This window comes from Sceloporus undulatus, chromosome 1 (assembly GCF_019175285.1).
Source record: "Sceloporus undulatus isolate JIND9_A2432 ecotype Alabama chromosome 1, SceUnd_v1.1, whole genome shotgun sequence".
NCBI lineage: Eukaryota > Metazoa > Chordata > Lepidosauria > Squamata > Phrynosomatidae > Sceloporus > Sceloporus undulatus.
Genome location: NC_056522.1, coordinates 175,839,632 through 175,864,172, shown reverse-complemented (window position 1 = coordinate 175,864,172; position 24,541 = coordinate 175,839,632). Strand labels below are relative to the sequence as shown.

Below are 24,541 nucleotides of genomic sequence, written 5' to 3'. Positions count from 1 at the left end.
GCACCGGAAAAGGTAATGTTCACCATGAAGCGAAGACTTTCATGGCCAGCATCCATAGTTTTTTGTGGGTTTTTTCGGGCTATGTGGCCATGTTCTAGAAGAGTTTTCTTCCTGACATTTTGCCAGATCTATCTGTGGCTGGCAAGTCCAGCCACAATGCTGGCAAATGCCAGCCACAGATGCTGGCAAAAGTCAGAAGAAACTCTTCTAGACATGGCCACATAGCCTGAAAAAACCACAAAAAACTATAGTAATGTTCACCCTTGCCAGAGTTCTGGGCCACTTGCCCTTCAAATTATATCAATGTGCAATTTGCAACAGATTAGCCCCAAAGAAAGTGTACCTTAAAATAAAAAAGGGTTCCTCACCTCTAATCCAAACCCTATACGATCTTAGTTACTACTGCCCAGCCTAATTCCTCACAGATTTGTGAAAAGGGGAAATGAGGGCAGAAAGAGGGGAGAATAACAGGTAGCACCTTGAAAACCTTCAAGGAAAGACAAGATTAGAATGTATCAAATGAATGAATTTGAATACAGTAGTTAATTATAACTGAATAAACTATTTACATTATTGCTATTTTTACTTAACACTACAGTACCACTGGTATCTGTAACAGATACAGAGCTGAGTGCTGTAACCACTGTTAGGTTCACAGGGATTAATAACAGTGGCAGCTTCAATGGAACACAGTCAGCTTATGCTCTCTCTCTCTCTCTCTCTCTCTCTCTCTCTCTCTCTGAAAAATAAGCCTTTTTTGTCTTAAAACAGAGAAACAACATGAAAAAGCAAACTGTCAATTTAACATTTCCATTTTTGACAAAACTAACCTTAGAAGATTTTCTACGACTTCTTCTTGTCCAAACCACCACCAATTTATCTGGTTGCCTGTTACGAAAAATAAAGACACCATCATTAATTGTTCTAATGAAATAATAAAATAAACTGGTAACTCAAGAAGTGGTGTTTTGCCATGTGAGGGGTAAGGCTGTCCCCAATTTTTTTTAATTTTCAGTCTTGTTTCTTTTCTTCGTGTTTTACAAAAAAGCATCTAGTATTCTGGCAGCCTAGGTTACTTGGAGGGGGTAGCAGTTCCATGAGTTCTGAACCCACATAATCCTTCCCTCTTCCCCAGTTCCTTCCTCTTTTACCCTCATTCTTGAAAACTCTTTTCCATTTTTAAAAAATCTGGCATCCTAGAGGCCCTGGATTGACAGAAAGGAGTGTAAGGAGATTCTCAGCAACCCTCAACCCTATTTTTCCTCCTCCTGATTGTTTTTCTATTTTTTCTGTTTGTATTTTCTTTTTTAAAAAGTCTGTCCTATGGGCTGGGGTTTGGTGATAGAGGTGAGTGGGAGAGTTCTATCAATCCCACCCCTGCTATTCCACACTACCGTTTTTCTATCTTTAAAACTTCCTAATTTCCACTGAGTATTGTGAAGGACCCCTTGATCCCACTCTCTGCCCCATCAAGCCAAAAGGGCCATGGCTTACCTAGATATGCCAGGGACTAGGCAAGCCTTTGTGCTCTACTAACTTGTTTTGTTCATGTAGAACTACTGGGAATGGAAATAGCAGCGAAGTCTATTTGTAACGTGATAAAAATGATTGGTACAGAGATGTGATAATATAGAATATACATAAAATGGTAAGAGATCGGGAACAGTATAAGTCTCTGCCATCTCACCACAAATAGGACTCTCCACAGGGCCTCTCAATCACAGGCCCAGAGAGAACTGAGTTGGGAAAGTGGTAGTTTGCGCAGTGAGTAAGATTTTAAATCACTATTAAGTCTGCAGAGTACTCTTCAGATACTTTACAATTTTATAAATCTTGTCTCATTTTATGTGGAAGATAATACAAAAGCTTGGAGAAGGAGAGGGGAAGAACAATGATTAATAGCAAGCAAGCTTGTTAAGAATGAAGCCAACATTAAAAATAATATGGTTCAATGGATGCAGAAAATTGGTAAATCAATCCCATTGTCAACTTGAGAAAATGTCTGGAGATAGAACTTGAAATTTACAAAATGTAACAACCTAAGAGAAAATTATTATAAAGTATTCTTCAGATGGTACACCACACCGACCAAATTGGCAAAAATAAGGAAAGACAATAATGATATCTGCTGGAAGTGTAAAAGAAGACCAGGAACCTTATACTACATATGGTGAGATTGTAGAGTCATAAAGAATGATTGGGGAAAAATACATAAAATTATCATGGAAGTGGTACATAAAAACATACCACTCAAACTGGAATTATATCTCTTGAATTTAACGAATGTCCTTAGAATTAAGCTATAACAAGATGAAAGGAGTGTCTTGCTATACATGATCACCACAGCAAGAGTGACTCTCGCTAGACATTGGAAATCTAAAACTGTACCTACAAGTAGAAGAATGGTTGGGAAAATTAAATGAAATGGTAACCATGGATAGACTAATCATGTATATTAATGGGAAAACCATACAACAATATGATAATAAGTGGGAAAATATAATTAAATTATGGGAGAATTAAAATGAAATATAAATGGAAATAAGAAAGGGAAAAATTTCAGGAAAGACATTTAAAAATAAGACCCTTTCAATGTATGGTCAGAAGGAATAAGGAATCTTTTATACAGTGTTTATATCTTGCTTTTCTTTGGAAACAGTTGTTAAATGAAGAGAAAGGAAAAACTATCGTATAGTTAGCCTTCCATATATACGGATTTTTAATACACAGATTCAAGCATCCATGACTTGAAAATATTTTTTAAAAAAAGTATAAATTTCAAGTATCAAACCTTGATTTTTCCATTTTATATAAGGGACACCATTTTGCTATGCCATTGTATTTAATGGGATTTGAACATACACGGATTTTGTTATTCATGGGGGTTCCTAGAACCAAACTCCAACGGATAACAAGGATCCACTGTAATGTGTTATTAGGAAGTCAGTAAAGGAACAGAATGATTGAAAGAATATTGACTGAAAGAAGAGAGAAAGGAGTATGTATGTAGAATGTATGTTAGGAATTTTATTAATAGAAAATGTAAATAATAAAAATCAATAAAAAAGAATGAAACCAGCATGAGTATAGCTGTATAAGTGGGACAATTTGAGATGGGCAGAAACATCAAACCATTAGAAGTCAAGAGATTAAAGTTTAAAGGTAAACGTTTCCCCTTAATATCTAGTTGTTACCGACTGTAGGCGGTGGTGCTCACCTCTGTTATTAAGCTGAAGAGATAGCATTATCAAAGACAACACTGTGATCACGTGGCCAGCATGGCTGCACAGAACACTGTTATCTTCCCACCAAAGTTGTATCTATTTAGCTACTTGCACTTTTAGGTGCTTTTGAACTGCTAGGTTGGCAGAAGCTGGGACCAGTGACAGGAGCTCACTCCGTCATGTGGCACCTGGACCTCAAACTGCTGACCTCCCAATCTTGCAAACGTGACGCCTAAAAACAGTTGCATCTGTCTCAAACAAACCTCTGACTTGGGGAATGGCTTGATAAGATGTTGGGCACTTATTTTTGTTCAAGGGATGTCTGAACAGCCTCTCTCTCCTTAAATGTCTTCTTCACCTAATAAGCAAGGGAGGGGGGGTGTCTCCCATCTTCAAGGATGACCATGAAATCTTGGTTCCTCCTTGGGTCGACAGACAATATCTATTTTACTATAGTCAGCCCTTCATATCCAAAGATTCAACTATCCATGGCTTGAAAATATGGTATTAAAAAAATCCCAAAAATAAACCTTGATTTTGCCATCTTATATAAGGGACACTATTTTACTATGCCATTGTATTTAATGAGATGAGCATCCCAGGATTTTGCTATCCACAAAAGGTCCTAGAACCAAAATCCCAAAGATACCAAGGACCCACTGTATGTGGAATCAGTCTGAGACAGAGATTCTGGCCTCTTAAGTGTCAGTTTAAAAGGGTAGGTCTAAACTAATCATGAGGGGAGAAGTTTACCCTCTTTCTTTTTCCTACACCCCTGGCAGAAATTCATGATAAAGGACTAAAGAAAAACATACAATTTTTATGCTAAGGTTTTTCACAGTTATAATAAAATCACATGTAAAACCTATAAATACTCTAGTATTTACTAATATATTTTGTTTATTAAAATATTTATTAATTGCTTTTCTGCACATCAGAGCCATCAAAACATATAACAAAACAACAATATACAGAATATATAGTTTATACTTAAAATTACAAATTCCGAAAATAGCCTGCCTTTTCCATATTGTGTAATTGCGGGGGGGGGGGGGGGGGCTGCACTAAAATTAGGTAATATTCCATCATTTGACAATCAAATGCTAATGCTCAAGAGCAGATCAATATTAATAATGGAATTCAAATGCTTAGAAAGATCCAATGACTAATAGATTCAATCTGGTTAATTAATACAAGAGAGATACTGTTGGAATTCAAATCCTACCGCTACCAATTGATAATAAAATTAGTTGGTCACTAGCCAATGCACAAAAGAATCAAAAGCAGGGTTTAACACTCACATTTCAGAAGTATATTTGTAAACAAACAGAAGTGGTCCAGCAAGCTAAATTAAAATGTTATCTGGTACGACTGGGACAAGTTACGATGATTCTATGGATTGATTATTTATTTATTTATTTAAAATGTTTTGAAGTGTGTGCTGTGGGTCATCTGGACACAGCCAGCACTGGCTGAACAAATGGTCTTCACCCGCTAGATGATACATAAGCACAGCTGTGGCAGTCATTATATTCTGATGAAAAGCTGTACTTAAGAGACAGGAAAATACTAGCTAATATTTTAAACAAAGCAAGTTGCCAGGTCCATCTAGCTCAGTAATGTCTCTACAACGATTGCTAGGTTTCCTGAAAATGTCAGTTTCTGAGCCCAGTGTGTGCAAAACAGGTACTCTATCATAGCTGTGGCTGGGGATTTTTTTCCCCTCTCAAAAGTATGATTGCTAAATGTAATAGTTATCCCTGTGATATTAAGCACTTTACAGAAAATCTAGTTTTACCTTCTTTGATCCACCTTTTGAATTTGTCAACAGCAGCTTGAAATATCTTGTGACTGCTCACATCGCATGACTGGAAATCAATCAATCAATCAAGCCATCAATCAATCAATCAATGTTCAATTATTTTTTAAGCAGCTTGTACCATAATAGTTTTGGGGTAAGCCCCTTCCTCCAGGCTTATTAATAGGGGGCCGGGGGGGGGGGGCTGCATGTGGCCTCCAGGGCCACACTTTTCCATCCCTGAAATAAAACAACTCTGTCTAACAGAGAAAAACATCATTAATAAACCTGTGATTGCTATACAGTCTACCTCCATAGGTGATATATACAACCATCTATCAGCACAATTTTTTCCAGTACAAGATTAGCGCACTGCTGATATGTCACACAGCTATACTGCTGCATAGAAAACAGCTGAGAACCAAAACCTCACATTCTGTGATATATGGTTAAAACAGTCAGCAATTAACCATTAAGCTGAGATAAATGCTTCCCACCCCTACTCTGATTATGTACTTGACATACTACATAGAAAGGTTGTTTAATATGGTACTTTCCACAGATGTTTTAAGACTGCCTTCATCCTTCACTATTAAGTTATTGTGGATAAGACTGAAAACATGCAGGCCAACTACATCTGGAGGGCCACAGGTTCCTATCCCTGCTATACAGTTAGTAAAAGATATATGCTCTCTCAGAATCAAAATACGTTTCAGGAAAGTTGACATATTGTGGTAATGTATCTATGTCTATGACACATAGTATCATGCTATCTCACTATGAGCCTGTATCGTTAAACTACAGCAAGCATACCTGTGCAGAATCAAATATAAGATTTAAAAACAGACCAGATAAAGCTTTTAATGCAGTCAAACTTTCACTTTATTACATAATGCCAATCTTGACATTCTCCTTCTGTTTGCCAATAGAATTGATGCTCTGTGTGTGTGTGTGTGTGTGTGTGTGGTAGTTTGGCACTCTAATTGCTGGGTTTTTTTTAAAACTGTGTTTGATTTGGGTTGAATTAATTACTACACTCTGCTAAACTGCACTTGTGAAGCAAGCATAAAAGAATATAATTAACAAGAGAGGCAGCAATGTTAGCACAATAGAAGGCAGATGCACCTATTGAAGGATAAAAATAATTACTTGAGGAATAAAGTCAGAGTACTTTGGAGATAAGATTTTATATTGCGTCATTGGTTCACTGCTGTCTTTGGTTTTAAGCGCCACATGCTAGATTATCCAGTGGGAAACTCTTCTTTTAACCAAGCTTAGAACATTTCTAAGTGCCTCTCAAAACTGAAAACTTAACACTGCTTAAGTCTGTGTGATGTTTTAGTTTAGAATAGGATTTAAAAAACCAAACAAACAAAGCTAACATCACATCTAATACTATTCCCTCATTAAAATGTCATATGTATTGCCAGTAAAATTGGAATGTCCTTTGGATTTCAAATCTTGTTCTTTAGTGGTTATCCTTTAGCTAAAAACCTGTTGGTATTCACCACTTCAATTTATTATTAGACGGAGTGGTTACTGGATTTTAGAAACCAATCCTCCTGCCCATTTAACTCTGAGCAATGCTGTATACTAACTTTTCAGACAGTCTTTGTTCCCTTTAGTAAGTTCTTTAAAGCTTTGAAAAGAAGAAGAGGATATGATCTAAATATTGTTACAGAGAAAGTATTGATTTAAAGAATTATCATATTTCCCAAAACATATTTAAATTTTTGTTTGAACATGGAGCTTTCTGTTTCCTCGTTCCTAAAAAGTCATTTGGTGACACACTACAGAGACCAGCCAAGCAATCTGACCTTTAAAGGGTCTGTTTATATTAGAATAGTACACAAGCATAAATGAGACAGCACTGATTATAAGCACCTTTCTTTATCAAAAAGTTGCTACAACAAGGATATGTTTTGCTTTCTGGCAGGCTATCTCTGGCTTAACCTTTCCTTCTTTTTCTCTTTTGCTTTAAAAAGAACACAGAGAGTAACATCCAGTGACCCTTAAATCTATATGCTACTTAATTTTCCTATCAGCCAACGTGTATGTTAGGCTGTGATGCATATTTTAGAATTTCATGACACTGAATTTTATAGAACCTGTTCAATGAAACCACAGCCCTATCTATTAGTCAGAACATTCCATAGGGATAAATGTGAAAACTACAATTTCAGAGACATCCACAACTGATGGGTCATCTGAAATTGGCTGCTATGAGTTACCCATAAAAATGTCCACCATCGTGGGCATGGCTATTTACAAATAATTCCTTAGAAGTCAAAAGGATGAGGCCAAAAAAAGGGGAATGAGAGAAAACCTCCTGACAAACTAAGTACAAAGCGGAAGCTTTGAGACACAAAATCACTATGTTAAACTCACAGCTTTCTTCTGCAACCCTTATTTCACAAACTGATAAAGCTCAGAAATAAGAAGTAATAATAATAATAATAATAATAATAATAATAATAATAATTTATTTATATACCGCCCTCTGGCAAACCAATCCGGGCGGTTAACAACAGTAAAATATAAAATATGACAATTAAAAACACTTTATCCCTCCCCCCCTTAAGACAGTATTAAACAGTATAACATATTAAAAACACAATATCAAGCATAAAAACAGCAGTTAAAACTAAAAACCCTGATATCCCTCTGTTGATCCTCAACCATCACTAAGATGGGGCCACGGGAGGAATGAGGGAATCAGGGAACCTGGGAACCTGGGCCGGGATGGTTAATCTGGAAAGGCCTGCCGGAAGAGATCCGTCTTGACCGCTTTTTTTAAAGCTGTCTAATGATGTTATCTGATGGATCTCATTCGGCAGGTCGTTCCAGAGTTTGGGGGCGACAGCAGAGAACGCCCTCTGGGAGGTTGCCGCAAGCCTAGATTTTAGAGGCTGCAGTAAGTTCCTCCCAGAGGACCGGAGAACGCGGGGAGGATTGTACGGGAGGAGGCGGTCTCTAAGATAGCTTGGACCCAAGCCATTTAGGGCTTTAAAGGTGATAACCAACACCTTGTGAAGTGAAGTGAAGAAGTGAAGTTCAGCTCCCAGAATCAGACAGTCAACAAAGCCACTAACCATCCTTCTTGGGAATTCAGGATTTTGTAGCCCAAGTTCATTCCTGGTACAAACGGTTCATAATACTCAAGGAAAGGTCAACAGTCCAAGTGTTCACACCAGAGATATAAAGAAAAATACTTATTTTTTAGAAAATTTCTCAACCAAGAATTGGCACCAAATATCACAAATTAGAGATACAGATATAAATTAATTTGGATGAGTGCACAGTATTTTCATGTAAAATCAGCATACAGAAAGAGGCAGCCAACTTTTTAAAAAAGCTTATTATTGGAAGCTTAATTGCATTGTAAAGGAAATACAAGAAACAATACTTGGCATTCCTTATACTGTACCTAAAACATCACTTCAGCATATCATCATAGAACATTCACCTACTCCTGTGTGTGAGAACAGATGTTCACTGCATGACAACTACTTTTAACTACACAACCACACCACATGGCAACTCTAATGTGTGTCTATACACTCCAGGCAAATGACAAGTTAGTAATCCTTGCTGCACTTGCAAACTGCAGGGGCAGCTGAACACTCAACTCACAGCACAAGCAGGATGTGACAGATTACTAGCCCCCTACACAGCTCAAGATGCCACATTTTAACAGGCTACTTTTAACCAGTTTGTGTGATCCAAATGACATCCTAAAGCTACCCTTTAAAGGTGCAACCTTAGCCAAGATAGAATAGAAATGGAAGGGACCACTAGGACCATCTACTGTAGTATAGTGCAACCCCCTTCAGACATGGAGATTCTGCTAACACACTTCCTGAGAGATAGCTACTCGATCTCTGTTTAAAGATCTCTACCAAAAGAGAGGTCATCACTGTTCAAGGCAGGTGATTCCACTATGAAACATGTGGAGGACAAAATGTTTCTCAGAAGGCAACCAGTTGATGAGAGAGCACAAAATTAGCAACAGGATCCTGAAGCACGAATGAGCAACAGGACCATTAATCTGTTTATGGTTCTTAATTTCCCTTAATTTTTCTCCAAGAAATGTACATTTCTCTCTGCACTTCTGTTTAACACAGACTTTTCCAAACTTTTTACCCTGGAAAAACTCCTGAAGTAATTTTGAGGTCTCTGGGAATCCCTTAAAAAAATTATATCTACACGTAAATCACCATAGCTTCCAGAACCCAGCATTAATGATAGAATCACAGTGGTAATGCAACTTAAGGGACGCAACATACCAGGGTAGACATCACTGGCCAACAACAAAAAAATCCTCAACTAGAGGCAAGGGGAAAATAAACTTCCTATGCAATACTTCTCAACCAGTGTGACAGCAATAAGGGAAATATGCCTCCAGGTTATAGCTTGTCGAGGATAGGAGGAATCAGAAATATGTCTTGTCATCATGCCCTACCTCAAGGAAGGGTTGCACCAGCCTAAACTATTTAAAAGGGAAATTCTTAACAAAATGTGTATAACCTGAAGCAAAATCACAGAGTCGCTTCCAAAAAATTGAGTCTTAGAAAGAAATTCAATAATGTCTGCATCACAAGGTCATGAGATACGGACAAATTATGATAGCCTCAGTTTCGTCCCCCTGGCTTCTATGAAGAGTTTAGGCTTGATTTGCTCTAGGAAACATTTATTAGTCTTCTTAGCTGTCCACAGTAGAACATTTCAAATTATTTTCTTCCTGTCATTTCTTCACTGTCCAGCTTTCACAACCATAAAGGACATGGACAGTCCTAACTTTAGTATTCAATTATCTATCTTTATGATTCCGGATACTGTCTAGTCCTTTTTCATCTGCCTCTGTAGTTGGAGCATAAAGTTGGATTATAGTTATGTTGATAGGTTTTCTTGATACCTTATTGATATTATTTGGTCAGACCTTTAATTATATTCCTTGACTATTTTTGCAACATCTCTCTTCACTGTTGATACCACTCCATCTCTTCTTAGATTTTCATTCCTGAGTAAAAACACTGTGTAATTACAAAGGCTCATAAAACTGAGTCATTAAAACTTCTTTCAAAAAAATGCATCTGGTTTTATAGGGATTTGGCATTCTAATCTAAGTGACCTTAAATTTGCTCCATCACCTCAAGCTGTTTCACAACTTTCTTTGATGTTTCTATGTTGTAATACATGACTGAATGAAATGATCCTGTAAAGACCTTTCCTGCAAAGAGTAAGGAAGGTGTTAGAGTATTTCAATAAGGGTCCAAAACACACTGCAGAAATAATCCAGTTTGAAACCACTTCAACTGCCTTCATTCAATGCAAGGAAATTCTGGGAACTGTAGTTTTGTGAGACATTTAGCCTTCTCTGTCAGAGACCTCTGGTGCCATAATCAACTACAGTTCTCAGGACTCCCTAGCACTGAGCCAGAGCAGTTAGTCTCAAACTGGATCATTTCTGCAATGTGTTTCGGACCAGACTTTCAAAACACTTTAAGGAATGTCCCTTCTGAATCTGACCTGTGACCTAGTGTCGTCTATGACATCCAAGATCTAGACCCTACATGATATATGTTAATGACAATCCCATCTAAAGTCAATGAAGACAGGCTGTACAAATACTATTATCACACACCTGGAATCTGGTATTATTATATATATTAAACTATAAGTCAAGAAATTTATGCCCCAAAATGGACTCCAAAATCATGGGTCAACTTATATATGGGGCAATAAGTTAATACTGCTAATAAAGTTCCTAAAAGAAGTACCCACCCTTCTCTCATAGCCAGGGATCTTGAAACAGCTCCTCCTTTGATTCCCCGCATGCTCTCCTCTGTGTGTGTGTGTGTGTGTGTCTGTGCATCTTATCCCTCCGCCTTCCTTCACAGCCAGAGCTAACAAACAGTTGCTGAGGCAAGGGAGAAAGAGGGGGGGGGGGGTCTTGTACCCTGTTTTGCAAGCTATGCACCTTGGAAATACAGTCAGCTCTTATACGCTGATTTTTTTATACACGGATTCAAGCATCCATAGTTTGAAAACGTTTAAAAAAGTATAAATTTCAAATATCAAACCTTTTCCATTTTTTTATACGGAACACCATTTTGCTATGTCATTATATTTAATGGGGAAAAACTGGGAGGTGATACCCTAAACTGAAACAACAAATGTGCAGACAAAAAGTCTAGGGGAAATGAAAATAGGAAACACTGTAATTTTATTAGAACAATATGTTGCAATGGGTGCTAAAAGGATAAAAGAAATTTAAAAAGCATAAAGTATATGCAATCCTGAAAACCAACAGGCTTATGCTGGCCTGGAAGCCTCGCCCTAACAAACAAGACTAGTGATACCAATCAGTACTAGGCTAGTAAACTGCACATCCCGAATAGTAAAGCAAAACATAAGGAGGTGTCAGACATACAAAATACCAATGCGATGGTAGATAAATTTCTTTGCACCTCTCAGTAAAAAATTAAAAGGGATAACACAGTACGCCCATTACAATTGGAAAGTGAGCAAACAGAGACCAAACACGTTTCGACTAAGCGTCTTCGTCAGTGGTCATGGAAAACTAATATAGCAGCCTTGTAATCTGAAGCAATCAACAGTAATGAACTGAGAGATATAAGAGATGTTTCCAAAAACCAGGAATTTATTGTAATTTATGACCAGTGAAACTGTAATAAACTCTTCAGCAAAACACAATTCAGCAGAAACGTTTGGTTCATCTAGACCATTGCTTTCCCCATGAGATGAAAGGGTCTTCTCGCCTCAACACTGCTATGTACAACACTATGTAAAACTAGTAATAAAACTTTATGCAACATTTGGATACTTCTTATAAACATCAGCATGGTTGAAGTTGTCATTAGCTGACACTTAAACCATTACACAACACTGGCTCTATCTGTCCAATGCATATCTGGATACATTCCACACTTTAATCAAATACAGCTAACATTCTCCATGCTTGACCAAAAATGTAGGCCTTCTTGCCGTCCACTTTCTTGGCCTCACGGTGGAGAGCACGCTTGTTCGCTAGTGTCCTGCTCTCGTGCTTCTTGTATATCATCACTTGTACCACTTACTTTCCTGTCTCTCCTACTTCCTCCCTTGACTCATCTCATGCCCTGATGGAGCACCCCTCACTTGCCTCTTGTGTTCTGCTGCTCACACTACTCCATCTCACATTTCTTCTACTCTTTATGTCACCTTACACCTGCATGATGCATTCTTTGTTTTCTTCTTGTGTGCTGCCACTCACACCACTTGGCTTTCTATCTTTCTTGCTCCCTCCTTGCCTAATCTTATACCCTTGTGGTGCAGCCCTTGTATGCTTTATGCACTGTGTTGTTCATAAAGCTCACTCTCACTTCCCTCATGCTGAAATTCCTAGGCAAGATTTTTTTTCTTGTAGAAATATTTGAGAGAAGAATGTCCCCACCATCTTGCCCCATGTTTAGGCTTGCTTTTTTTAAAATGAAAATTGGAATCCAGGCCAAACAATGATCAAAACAGGCATTGGTCACTATCCCTAGTACCCAGTAGAATAAAGATATCTGAGTGATATGGCAGCCCTAGAGAAAGATTCCTCCTTACTCTCAAAAAGCATCTAAGTGGTAGAATAGCCTCTAGCTGGATGCCATATTATCCAAGATTCTTATACAAAGGATGCCAGGAAATGTCTCTGCTAGCCACTAGACTCTGCAGGGCTTTTCACTGTGTACTTAGATAACACATCCGCTTATAATCATTTCCACTTCACATGAACACTAAGTAATCATGGATTAGATAGTGTTTCATCCAAATCAATTGTTCGTCCTTTTTCCCATGGCAGAATGTATCTAGCTATACAACCCTATTCAAATGGCAACAGGGATACTGGAATAAATTTCGGGGTTTGCCTATAGCGGCGCAATAATACAGATAAGCAAGTTAACTCAGTGTAACTTGGGATGGCTGTGTACCCTCTGCTATAAGTTTATAAGATAGAACAAGGGAAGACTTAATTTTGCAAAAATGTCGTTTCCTTGGAGTCTCAGTCTGATGGGTCTTTGAAACACACTGTGAAAACAAACACAAATCCCCATAGCTCAGATTTGGGACAAGTGTGAGATACTCTAATTAAGATAATAATCAAGAGCAGGCTTTTCATTATGCTTGGTGAAGGGGAAACCAGATTCCCTCGCACCCACTCAGCTTTTCATTAAGCTTTCGAAGGCTTACCAGGTCTCTTCATCTAAGTTCACACTATCACTTAATATGCATATAGCACTTATAAATAAATGGCTAATCTTTATACCTGGCTTGCAAGTTACAAAAATATCATTCTCATATTGTGGAAGCATAGCAGAGGCTGAGATGCCAGCTTGCTAGAAAGTAGAGGTTCATGGCAGAGGTAACAACTGAACTGGAGACTTCCTGGTTCATATCCATTGCCATTTCATTATACAGTACCAGATCTGCTAACTAGAAAGGGATACATTCTTAGTTATATAGAGGAACTGAAAAATATTATACATTGTCTTTCTTATAAAAGCAGTTATCTAATGTATGATAAACAGAGGAACTGCTTCTGCTAGCCATCAAAAAAGTTAGTAATACTGTATACATATTTAAACATGTAGCTATACATGTAAAACATGTGTCCATACATGTGAAAAAGTTAACTCTGAAATTTGACAAGATAGGTTTTCATTAATCAAGAGTGCTGCACTCCAATAACTTGTACCAATGATCATTCCCAACCTTTGTATATTAACTGTTTCTGAGTTATTTAGTGAAATGCTGAAAATCATGGCTGTTCTTATAAAAAACGAACCTCTACTAGTAAAGGAAAGAGCCAGTGTGGTGTAATGGTTTGAGTCTTGGACTAAAAACTCTGGAGACCAGGGTTTGACTCCCCACTTTGCCATGAAAACTCGCTGGGTGACTTGGACAAGTCACATACTCTCAGCCTCACAGGAAAGCAAATGGGCTCTGAACAAATTTTGCCAAGAAAATATGTTGCTATAGGGTCACCATAAGTCGGAAGTAACATGAAGGCACACAAGAACAACTAGAAAAGGAATTCTTAAGATTTGTATTACATACATGTGGTAAATTTGGGTTTTGTGCTATGGACGATTTCCAACCTTTTGAACTGTTTAACACATTTCAAATTTTAAGAGTGTGTTGTAGGCTTACCAGGTCCCTTCATGGAGGGCCAGTCACAAAATGTTTATTTCCTAGAAAGAAATGGGGTTAAAAGAAAAGTAATTTGCCCAAGTGGTATCTGAGTCTCAGAATATAAAATCCACAGCTTTCCACTGTAATACCCATTTTACAGAAGGCAAGCAAATCGCAGCAAAATTTCACAGGGAAACCCAGGGCAGGGGGAGACAGGAAAAGGCCCACAAAAGGCACACCACACTGAAACCAAAACCAGACAAATGCAGCTACAGACAGACAGCTGCGGACTTGCACTCTGTCATGAAGTTCCACTTTTAAAAGGAATGCATGAAGGACTGAGGCTGGGCACTGTGTCAGCTGTTTTGCTTTAGGCTCCAATAAAAAAAAAATTTGTATGTGGGAAATACACAACCATTTTTTGTACATATGTCAATAAACATACCACAATTACCTACATTGAAACAAATCTGAAAACCATTAGCAGCGTCTATAAACCATTACACCAGTGCTTCTCAAATTCTCTAATGTGGGGGAACCGGCAGGTTATTGTTTTTCCCAATATGCCAGGAACCTGTACTATATTTTACCCATCAGCTACAACTGTTTCTTTTTTTCATTAAACCAAATAAATAAATAAAACTATCAACTGGGAGCAGACAGCTCTTACATTGGTGCTGGTCCAGGGAATACCACTTTGAGTGGCACTGTTGTGTATGTTTGTGTATCTTCAAGTCACCTGTCAAATTATGGTGACCCCATGCATTCCATAGGAGATGGGATCTGGGGCCTTTCATGTGATTTAGACCTTTTTACACCACTTTACCTTATTAATGAATATTCTACAGTACATTGGAAGTAACAGTGGCAAATGGAAATAGAAGGATATTCTGAGCAGTTTCAAATCATTATTAGTGGATTTTGTTAGTGGGATCTCGTTCTTGAAAAAGCCATGGAAGAAGTCCAGGTTGCAGATGGGCTGCCCAAGTGGATATGTGCTGCCTATAGCCCGGACATAGGTAAATGCGATAACATCAATTTTCGTCTTTTAGATCTTGCATCTCTCCCACTGTGATTCCTGGATGCGATAATCTCCTTAATCAGTTCTGCACCCCTGCACGGGGTGTCTTCTACTGCCAAACCAAAAATCACAACACAAGGGCACTTGCTGCCCTCCACAAGTTGTTGAACTGAAGCTCCCATAAGCCCTAGCCAGTGTAGCCAATAGAAGAGATTACTGGATTTACAACTTCTGGAGGGCCACAAGTGCCTGTGAGTGCCTGTGTGTATATGCCTTCAAGTCACCTGTTCAGTTATGCTGATCCCATAAATTTCATAGGGATGTCTTAGGCAAGAAATATTTAGAGGTTGTTTTGCCAGTTCCTTTCTCTGAAATATAGCCTACAGCACATGGTATTTGTTGGCAGTCACCCACCCAATTACTAACCAGGGCTGACCCTGGTTAGTTTACAAGATGAGATGGGATGTGGGCCTTTAGAGTATTTAAATCCACACAAGCTACCCACCCCTACTATAATGAACTCTTCCCAAGAATTTGGGGAGGAGCAGTTTTCTGACATATATCGAGAACAGAAGCCATTTTTCAGTGCTGCTGCTCCTCAGGCCATCTCACAGGACACTGTAGAAATCTATTATCTGTGTTATTTACCACAAACATGTTCATAGAAATTTTCAACAAATGCAGGTAGAAAATACATGGATGAATCACACATACCCAAATATCCATTTCAGCAAATGGTGCGCACAGGACAAAGCTTGTTGTCTGAATCCACTGAGTCACTCCTCCTTGCAAACCACATATGGCAACACACCATAGCCTCAATAACTAGATTCATCAAGTTATTCTGTAACTTATCATGATAGCAAGTGACCTACAGGATATTGCCCATGTTTGCAAAAATGGGAAAACAGAGATAAGACAAATAATACAACATGATGCAATACACAACACAATTACACTAGGTGCATGGATTCTTTTCAACACAAAATTTAACAAATTGTACGACGTGGGGAGATTTCAGAAATCATCTATACCATTTGAACCTATGTGTGAACAATTTGCAACAAGTAACAGGCAAAAGCATTTCCACCCTCTGGGAGGTGGGTGACTGCCAACAAATACCATGTGCTGTAGGCTATATTTCAGAGAAAGGAACTGGCAAAACAACCTCTAAATATTTCTTGCCTAAGACATCCCTATGAAATTTAAGGGATCACCCATTTGTTAAACACAGAGACACATAAATATGATTGCACTGTATTTGGCTGCATGCAAGTATGATTGCAATATTAGGGATGTAACAGAAAATCACAATAGTGACAAAACCAATGTCCTGGATTTAACATAAGTTCACTTGAAATGTTCCAGTTCCCACCTCCCAGAGCCTGCTAAAAATCCTCTCCAGAGGGCCAGTGAATCCATCACTTCAAACTGTGCAGAGTTCCACCATATTTGGAATGATTCTCCTTTCTCAAATCTGACATCCATGGCTCTCCACCCCATGGTTTGTATGGGGAGGGGGCTTTGCAGGGGCTATAAGGTGGGGGAAGAGATGGAAAACACTTGCCAATAATATCTTTTATTTACCCCATTTCAGACTTCAGGTTGGTTTTAGTTGCTTCAAGTTTAATTGTTTCTAGACTATTACTCTATTATAAGACTGGCTAAACTGATGTATTCCTAGTGAGCCAAGTGAAAAAGAACAAAGTTTTGGATCTCAGTGCAAAAATGCATCTGTCACATGATTCAACTCATTTCCGGTACTTCATATCATACCTGCAAATTATCACAACCTTAACTTGTGGAGAAGACAAAAAGTAAAGTGAAAGATAAATTAAGGAGCTCAAGCGCTGTTATTAAGCTCCATTAGTAAGATACACCCAAGAACAGAAAAAGCAAGGCCATATATAAGTGCAAGATAGAATAGCTAGCTATCTTAGTAGGAAGAAACTGAATTTTGGCTGGCAATGAACCTAATGGGTTCAAGATATGTATGATGAAAACACTTTGATAGCTGTCAGAAAGAAGTGATCTTTTGCACCATATTCCAGCCATTCTTGGAGAAAGTCTCTGTGAGGTTAATGACCAATTTTGAAGCAACAGAGCTTTGGGTAAAATGGGAAAGCAGAATGGGAGCCTGCATGATGTAGTGGTTTGAACAGTGGACTCTGACTTTGGAGACCAGGGTTCGAATCCCCACCCTGCCAAAGAAACCCACTGGGTAACCTCGGACAAATCAAATTCTCTCACCCACTGACGGAGGTAAATGCACTACACTCCTTCAGAGTGTAGTGGAGTCTCCTTCCTTAAAGGTCTTTAAACAGAGGCTTTATGACCATCTGTCGGGGATGCTTTGATTGAAAGTTCCTGCATGGCAGAGGGTTGGACTAGAGATGGCCCTTGTGGTCTCTTCCAACTCTACAATTCTGATTCTATGATTCTATGAAACCTCCTCTGAACAAATTTTGCCAAGAAATCCCTGTCATCATAAGTCAGAAACAGCTTAAAGGTACACAACAACAAGAATGAGAGATATGCCGACTTGCTTGCTGGCACATCTTAGGAATGTAGCATCATAATTCATAGCAGCTTATTCTTTAAAGTTGTAGGGGTTGACTGCTAGGCAGACAGACATTCATCCCTGGTCTTTCCTGGTTTTATGTATTAATCACCATTTAACCTCTCCTGTTTCAGGCAGAATTATTTATTTGTTTGTTTGTTTGTTTGTTTGTTTACTGCTTTTTGACAGTCTGGATCTCAAGGCAGCTTACAAAAATTTAAACAGATACACCTAAAAATTCATTATACAAACATTAAAAATATAAAATATCAACAAATTTAAAAGCAGTAAAAATTAGCCCTTAAAAAAGGACAAATATAACAGCATCGAATATGAAAAGCCCTTTCCCCCTAAGCAGTCACCATTCAAAGGCGTGCTTATAAAAAGACAGCAAGGAGGGTGCCAGTTTAACCTTTCTAAAAAGCAAGTTCCAGAGCCTGGGAGCAGCAACAGCGAAGGCCCACTTCCATGCTCCCACCTGTGAGAGTGGTAAAATAGAGAGAAAGGCTTCCTCAGAAGATCTCAAACCTTAGGCGCAGAACAGACGGGCCTTTGCGGAGCCCTCATCACATGCGAGGGGTTGCCTGGTTGGGGGAGCACCCACATGCCCGGCAACCTTTGCATGTGACGAGGGCGGCCCAGCTGCAGCGCACCCACCAGTCAGAGCGCATAATGATGATGTCACAGCTGTGCTGTTTCCAAACAGGGCAGCGCAGCTGCGACATCATTGCAATGTCTCTGGCGCTTTGCTGCATCCCAGCAGTGCCAGAAAAAAGAGCCCCTTCCGGGCGCTCTTTTTTTTGCTGCGAAGCAGCGCTGCACAATTTGTTTGCTGCAGCGCTCCTGTGGAGCAAAGAGGCGCCAGGGAAGCGCCTCTTTTTGACGCTCTGTACCACGCCTTAGTCAGGCTAAGATAGGAAGATACAGTTCTTCATATAACCTGGATCAGAGCCCAAATCAGAATCAGCACTTCGAATTGTGCCCAGAGACAAACTAGTAGCCAGTGGATCTATATCAACAAGAATTATGTGCTCCCTGTGCACTCTAGCTTTTTGGATGAGCTGATGTTTCTGAACACTCTTCAAAGGCGACATCACGTAGAGAGTGAAAAGAATCAAAACAGGATGTAACTAAGGCATGTAACATCTCAAGGAATGGGCACAACTGGTACACAAGGCTTAGCTGTGCAAGTGCACTCCTGGCTCCTCCTCAAAAATCTGGGCTTCCAGGCTAAGGGTTGAATCCAGGAGTGTGCCCAAACTGCAAACCTGTGTCTACAGGGGAGTGTAATCCTATCTACCAAATTGATTCCCTGCTGAATTCCCCACTCAGCCTTTCAACTGACCTAGAGAAACTCTGTCTTGGCTAGATTAAGTTTCAGTTTGCTCATCCTCATCCAGTTCACTCTCATCCATGACTGATGCTAGGCACTGGGTTATAACTAAGGCCCCATACAGACAGGCCAAAATAAAGCTGCTTCGAGTCACTTTGGAGGTATGCTGTTTAAGGACTAGACTGGAGCGTGGCTTTGGTGCAGCTTCCGAATACTTAGGACACATGCATCATTTAAAAAGCATACCTCCAAAATGACCCGAAGCGCTTTATTTTGGCCTGTCTATACGGGCCCTAGGACAGCTTCCTAGGAGTAGAAGGGAGTTATAGAGCTATGTGTCATCCATCTACTGGTGACACAATATTCCAAAACTCTAGCTAATCTCTCCCAGAGATTTCATGTAGATATTAAAAACCATGGGGGACACAACCAAGTCCTCAGGGACCCCACAGGCCAATTGCCAGGATGTTGAACAGACATCACTATACACCACAGTCTTCATTCTCCTTTGCAAGAAAGACCAAAACCACTGCAAAACAGTGCTTGCAAGTCCCATCCCAGAAGGATATCATAGGCCTGGTCCAGACGGATGCGAAAGGATGCCCTCATCATGTGCAAGAGGCAGTGCTTCTAGACGCCCCTTGCACATGACAAGGGTGTCAAAATGGAGGCGCCATGTACAGATGAGCAGTGCCATCGTTACATGCCGGATGCATAGCATCCGCATGTCGTGGTGCCATTATGATATTGCGAGTGTTCCATTGGCGCACTGCGGCATTATAATGGCGGTCCAAGAAGAACCCGCTTTTTGTGGGTTCTTTTTGGTCCGCGGGGAAATCCCAAGATTTGGAGGCTGCGGCTTTCCCGCAGACCAAAACTAGGTGCCGGGAGACTGTCCTTTTTGGACGGTCTGTCCAGCGCCATAGTTGATGGTATCAAAAGCCACTGAGAGATCCATCAGAACCAACAGGAACACACTCCCACTGTCCAGCTCTCAGCATATACCATCTATCAAGGCAACCAAAGTTGACTCTGCCCACAGCCATGGCTGAAACCAGATTAGATGTAGATAAATAGGAGAATCCTAAATAAGAGGGAGCCAAGGAGTGGGACTTAATACGGAGGTTTCTAGCTCCAACAAAGGTAAAAAAAATATTTTGGATTATACATCCCTAATCCAAAATGCTCCTAAATAAAAAATGTTTTGAATGCCCACATGATGCCACATGTTCAATGGTTCAACATAATATTTCCATCTTCAAGATATCTCATTATGTATATGTAACGATTCCAAAATCCAAAAATCTGAAACACTTTCGGTCCAAAGCATTTAGGTAATGGATACTTAAATCTGTAATGGATAAGTTTTATCCATATATTATTATTATTATTAACCTTTATTTATAAAGCGCTGTAAATTTACACAGCGCTGTACATAAATTTTTTTAGTCAGACGGTTCCCTGCCCTCAGGCTTACAATCTAATAGCACTAAAAGATTTTTCCACACATCGTTCCCAACAGTTCTTGGGAAATTCAATGTTCTCTGTCTAAGAAAGGGGCCTGTGGCTTCACAAAGGATGGAGACAACCTGCATCCCAAGAAAAGTTACTTTACTATTGCTCATATAGCTCAAATTTTATTGTCCCTACATGGCCAAGAGGGATCTCTGTCTGCACTGAGATCCCTCCAAACCAACTGAACTACAACATAAACAACATCTGATACAAAATGTAGGCCTGTGACTCTAACATCATTACTTTTCTCCTCCTGCATGATTTTAACATACTGTATTTTGCCTGTTGAAGAACCCAGTGGAGCTTTGAAAGCTTGCATGCATTATTTTGGATGTTTTGGCTGTACAATAAATATATCACTCTTTTGTAGATTTTGCAGATACAAGCTACAGCTGGGGAGTAAAAAGATGAATTATTTAAATACATTTGCCAAATAACAAGTTCCTTTTAAGTACAGTATAACAGTAATACATACTGTATCATCCTCTGACTGTAATCTGAGAAACCAGATTTAGCACTTATTTCATATTATACTAAACTGGCACAGGAAAGGAAACAGAAAACCTCAGATATGACCCAAAAAATGAAAGTAGAAATAGCGTTTCCAGACTGCAATGGGATGACGTGCATATTCCTTTAAAATAGTAAGGAAATATGAAGCTAACAGACACTGGGTCCTAAACTTCCCTGCCTTGAAAAATCCTACAACAAACTCTCCTTGTAAACTCTGAAGAAATCTTGCTGCATTCAATTTATGGTTTAGCAACTTCCAGGTGCTGCAAAAGGCATCTCTTAACCTTCACAACCTACCAAGCTAAGCACACACAACCAGTGAAATCCTTATCAAAGAGGGTGTTTTTTCCCTGCAGAAAGATAAGGCATCAAATTTCTCACTCCTAGTCTTTGTGAAAGCCAAGTTTCACGCTTATTCCGATTATGAGACAAGTACACAAAAAGCAGATGGTAATATTTATCATCATCATCATCATCATCATCATCATCATCATCATCATCATTTCCCAACTTCTTTCCAACAATGGGATTCAAACATGTTTAATAAGAAATGAAAACAAATCATAGAACAAATGTGCAAATTATTTGTCATTTTAAAAAAAAAACATGAGGAGCACATTCAATCTATCAGCATGACCTGATGAAAGGAAGCGAGCCCCAGTATTCTGTATGAAGCATACTGGAAAAATGCTGCAATTCACTCCAAACCTAAAGAAGAAAATTGCTGAGATAATCACACATTTGCCAATCCATGTTCAGAATGGAGTGAATTAAGGATGTAACACCCACTTGACAAATAATTTTCTTGTTTCCTGGCATGTCTTAGTGGATTCATTGTCCTTCTGCATGTAGGAGATATATAGTAGAAGCATCTGATGCACTGAGTACATCAAGTGCTAAGCCATGTGTCTGGAATAGATCTTATGAGAACAGAGATGAGCTCTACAACACTATTACATTCATGAAACATAGAATCATAGAATCGTAGAGTTGGAAGAGACCACAAGGGCCATCCAGTCCAACCCCCTGCCATGCAGGAAATCACAATCAAAGCATCCCTGACAGATGGCCATCTAGCCTCTGCTTGAAGACCTCCAAGAAAGGAGACTCCAATACACTCCAAGGGAGTTTGTTCCACTGTCGAACAGCCCTTACTGTCAGGAAGTTCCTCCTAATGTTGAGGTGGAATCTCTTTTCCTGCAGTTTGCATCCATTGCTCTGGGTCCTAGTCTCTTAAAATCAGGTAGCATAGAACAGTGGTTTTCAAATCTTTCTTTACCAGGGACCCTTTTAAATCTATTTTGTTGCCACAGATACCCCCCCCACAAGACTTAAATAACAAGATTTAAAACCCCAATATTATTATTATTAAATAAATAAATAGTACCTGAACACTGAACCATTAATGATTACACCATCCATTAAACCATTATACCATCACAGGTGCCAGAGAGCCAGGGATAACTTTTCTCCTGCTTCTTCCTACCAGTTTGTTGCCTTGGCTCCTTTCACATAGCTGTTCCACTCCAGGAAGTCAGTGGGCTGAACAGGTAAGTGACCATGTGAAAGAAACCAATACAAAATCTGTCTGGCTGGGCCATTGTGTTGCTGTTCAATGTGCTCTGAGGATAGAGCAGATTGAACTCTGCTTCCCAGACTGCAAAGCACTGTGCCAAAAGGGACTTGTGCACATGGAGGTCAATAACACTGCACCGCTTGCAGCCCCTTCCAGCTCTGAGATTCTGTGATTCTATGATTGTATCATATCCCTCAGAATGTTTTGATGGGATCTGGGAAGTAGAAAAGAAGCAGAGTGAGGAGGGTTTCATGTTTGGCAGATGGGGCCTCAAAGCAAGCTAGAAGCATCATGGTGCCAAGGCAGAAATGGGAAGTATGGGGCTATTGGCAGGAAAGGAGACAGAGAGCAGAAGGAGGGGCAGGAGGTAGGATGTGTGTATGTGTAAATGCCCCAGTTAACTCTAAATAGGCTAGCATTAGTTGACATCTGGGGGTCAACTAGGGGTGCCAAATCTTTTGCTTAGTTGCCAGCCCACTCTTTTGTCTACTTCAAGGGAAGTAATAGTGCCACTCTTGTGTCCAGTTCTGGGCACCACAATTTAAAAAAGATATTGAGAAACTGGAGCGTGTCCAAATGAGAGCGATTAAAATGGTGAAGGGTCTGGAAACCATGCCCTATGAGGAACAACTTAGGGAGCTGGGGATGATTAGCCTGGAGAAGAGAAGGTTAAGAGGTGATATGATAGCCCTGTTTAAATAGTTGAAGTGATGTCACATTGAGGAGGGAGCTAGCTTGTTTTCTGCTGCTCCAGAGACTAGGACCCGGAGCAATGGATGCAAGCTACAGGAAAAGAGATTCCACCTGAACATTAGGAGGAACTTCCTGACAGTAAGGGCTGTTCGACAGTGAAACACACTCCCTTGGAGTGTAGTGGAGTCCCCTTCCTTGGAGGTCTTTAAACAGAGGCTGGATGACCATCTGTCGGGGGTGCTTTGATTTGGATTTCCTGCATGGCAGGGGGTTGGACTGGATGGCCCTTGCGGTCTCTTCCAACTCTATGATTCTATGATATGATTCTTTCTTTTTTTCCCTTCCTTTTCAACTCTCTCAGATTCCTCTCTTCCTGATGAGGGCATCAGACTGGACTGCTCCCAGCTGGAAATGAAGGGCATGGGAGAGAGAAGGGCAAAGACTGCCTGTCAGTTCTGCTGTCAATCTGCTGCCCACAGTGGAACACCCACATGACAGACCACACGCAGGTTCAGCCAACCTCTGCCTTGTCTCCTGTCCCGTGGCCTCTCCGCTGGAGGAAGGAGGTGGACTGAGGAGCCTTCAAGACTTCACAGACCTCATGTGAAGACACTGCGGTCCTCTGAGTGTCCAAGGACCACAGTTTAGAACTACTTGTATAGGAGGCTGAGACTCTAGTAGGCCAACATCAGCTACAACAACAGCATGCTATACTTTTTTTCATCAGATACACAAACAATCATGAGGTTGTCTGACAGCAAAGTGAACAGCAAGCTGTGAACTGAGTTTTACACCCATCTTTCTATCTGCAAACATCTTCTCTCCAGGCTTTATTGTTGGCAGGTTGTTCCCCATTAAGTAGAATTTTATAGTTAAATATGCTTATATTTTGGAGGTTTTTTGCATCAGTGTGTAACCTACACACACACACACACACACACACACACACACTACACAAAAACAATCAATTTAGTTTGAATATAAAACACTGCATATACACATTGAGTATTGACTGAGATAATGACATCTTTGCTTTCTGATAATTCAATTTATGTAAAATTTGTTTCATGCACAAAAGTACTGAAAATTGTATAAAATTACCTTAAGGCTATGTGTATAAGGTATATA

At 39.6% G+C, this 24,541-nt stretch overlaps 1 protein-coding gene across 1 annotated transcript in view; it reads right to left on the bottom strand.

The window, feature by feature from the left end:
* The window catches only part of EHBP1 (EH domain binding protein 1), a 306,873-nt gene that overhangs the window by 274,619 nt on the left and 7,713 nt on the right, over positions 1-24,541 (bottom strand). The window contains exon 3 of the mRNA XM_042458024.1: positions 831-888. Within this exon, the coding sequence (XP_042313958.1) occupies positions 831-888 (58 nt within the window). The remainder of the gene's footprint in view (positions 1-830; positions 889-24,541) is intronic.